The 1761-nt window shown below is 43.7% G+C and overlaps 1 protein-coding gene across 1 annotated transcript; it reads right to left on the bottom strand.

Moving 5' to 3' along the window:
- Positions 1 to 521: 521 nt before the first annotated feature.
- On the bottom strand, positions 522 to 1475 carry LOC102252740 (olfactory receptor 51L1-like). Its single transcript, XM_005880404.1, has one exon. The coding sequence runs from the start codon at positions 1473 to 1475 to the stop codon at positions 522 to 524; it is 954 nt and encodes a 317-aa protein (XP_005880466.1).
- Between the last annotated feature and the right edge of the window lie 286 nt (positions 1476 to 1761).

Below are 1761 nucleotides of genomic sequence, written 5' to 3'. Positions count from 1 at the left end.
GGTTCTCAGGACAAGGGAGGGGGGTAGAAAAACAACATTGCCAAGTTATTCTTAGATCTACAATGAAGTTATCTTTGATGGATTGATATAATAAAAATATTATATTGTAAGAAATGTAGTAAACTCATTAGTTAATCCAAAGAAAGTAAATTGAGAATTCAATTTTCCACATTTTTACAGTAATTTATCCATAATGAAATTATTATAGAATTAGAGTTCTAACAGATTAGTAGAGGAGAAAATACAAAAATCATGATGAACATGCAAACATTTATGTAAAAAAATAATCATTTTTTCGATACAAGGAAGTAGTGACTATATATTTATAAGTATACAGTATACATAAGTAGTAGTAAGCATCAACTTTATTTGATTTTTACATTACAGTTAATTCATAATGCACAATTGATTGATCAAACTAAAAGTAAGTAAACAGAAATTGCTTTTTTTTTTGTTAGAGGGCTCTAAAAAGAACCTTGAAGACATTCCTTATTTTGAACAACATGGTACATCCCAATGTCTCATTGTATCTTACCCAGTGAAACTGCCTTGAGAATGGCCCTGCGGATTTGCTGGGTCTTGATGCTATAGATAACTGGGTTCATTAAGGGTGGGAAAAGCACAGAGACAGTGCCCATGAGGATGTGCACCAAGGGTGAGGTGTGATGCCCAAATCTGTGCACAATGGACAGGCCTAGCATAGGCACATAGAAGCAGAGCACAGCCAAGATGTGGGAGACACAGGTGTTGAGGGCCTTAAACCTCTCCCTTGCGGAGGCGATGGCTAACACAGTGTAAAGGATGATAGTGTATGAGAGCAAGATGAAAAGGACATCAGAGCCCATGGCCAGCATGATGATGCACAATCCATAGAGTCTGTTGAAATGTGTGTCAGAGCAGGCCAGGCGGATCATGTCCTGATGAAGACAGTAAGCATGGGACAGTGCCCCACGGCGACAGTAGTTAAAGTTCAATAGGTGCAATGAAGGTGCAGCAGTGATGGCGGCACTCCGCATAGCCAGCACAACCCCAGCCAATGCCACACGAGGACCAGTAAACACTGATGCATAACGCAGTGGGAATCGGATGGCCACCAGGCGGTCCAGAGCCATAACAAAGAGCACAGCTGACTCCATGAAAGAGAAGGAGTGTAGGAAGTGCTGCTGCAGGACACAGGGCACCAAGCCCACCTTCCGGGCATCAAACCACAGCACACCCAGCACTGAGGGCAGCGTGGACATGCATAGACCCAAGTCTGTCACAGCCAGGATGGCCAGAAAGTAGTACATGGGCTGGTGGAGAGAACGGTCAGTTCGAACCAGATGCAAGATGGTGGAGTTACCCAAGAGGGCCATGAGGTATCCTACAAAAATGGGCAGTGAGATCCAATGGTGAGCCCATTCCAGGCCTGGGAAGCCTGTCAGCAGGAATGTGGAGAAGCTCAAGTTGGCACTTGATACGGTGGACATCCTCATTCTCTAGAGGTCTATTCACTCTGACAAAGGTGGCAGTATGATTGAAAATTACCAGGCCAGTAAGCATGAGCCACCCTCTCTCTCATTAGATACTAGTCCCCTGCTGGCTGGTCTCCTCTCTCTGCACACTCTAGAACTCAGTGACCTCTCAATGAACAACTGCCCTAACAAGCAGCTTGTTCTTTCCCCAATTTCCCCCCTTTAACTCATTCCCATCTCATATTTTTCTGACCTCAATGACATTAATCCTCAACAAAGGTTTTCTCTACTCTTGTTCTTGATCAGC

Source organism: Myotis brandtii, unplaced genomic scaffold, assembly GCF_000412655.1.
Source record: "Myotis brandtii unplaced genomic scaffold, ASM41265v1 scaffold637, whole genome shotgun sequence".
In the NCBI taxonomy this organism is placed as follows: domain Eukaryota; kingdom Metazoa; phylum Chordata; class Mammalia; order Chiroptera; family Vespertilionidae; genus Myotis; species Myotis brandtii.
Note: the sequence above shows the minus strand (reverse complement) of the source record. Positions and strands in the feature narration are given on the sequence as shown.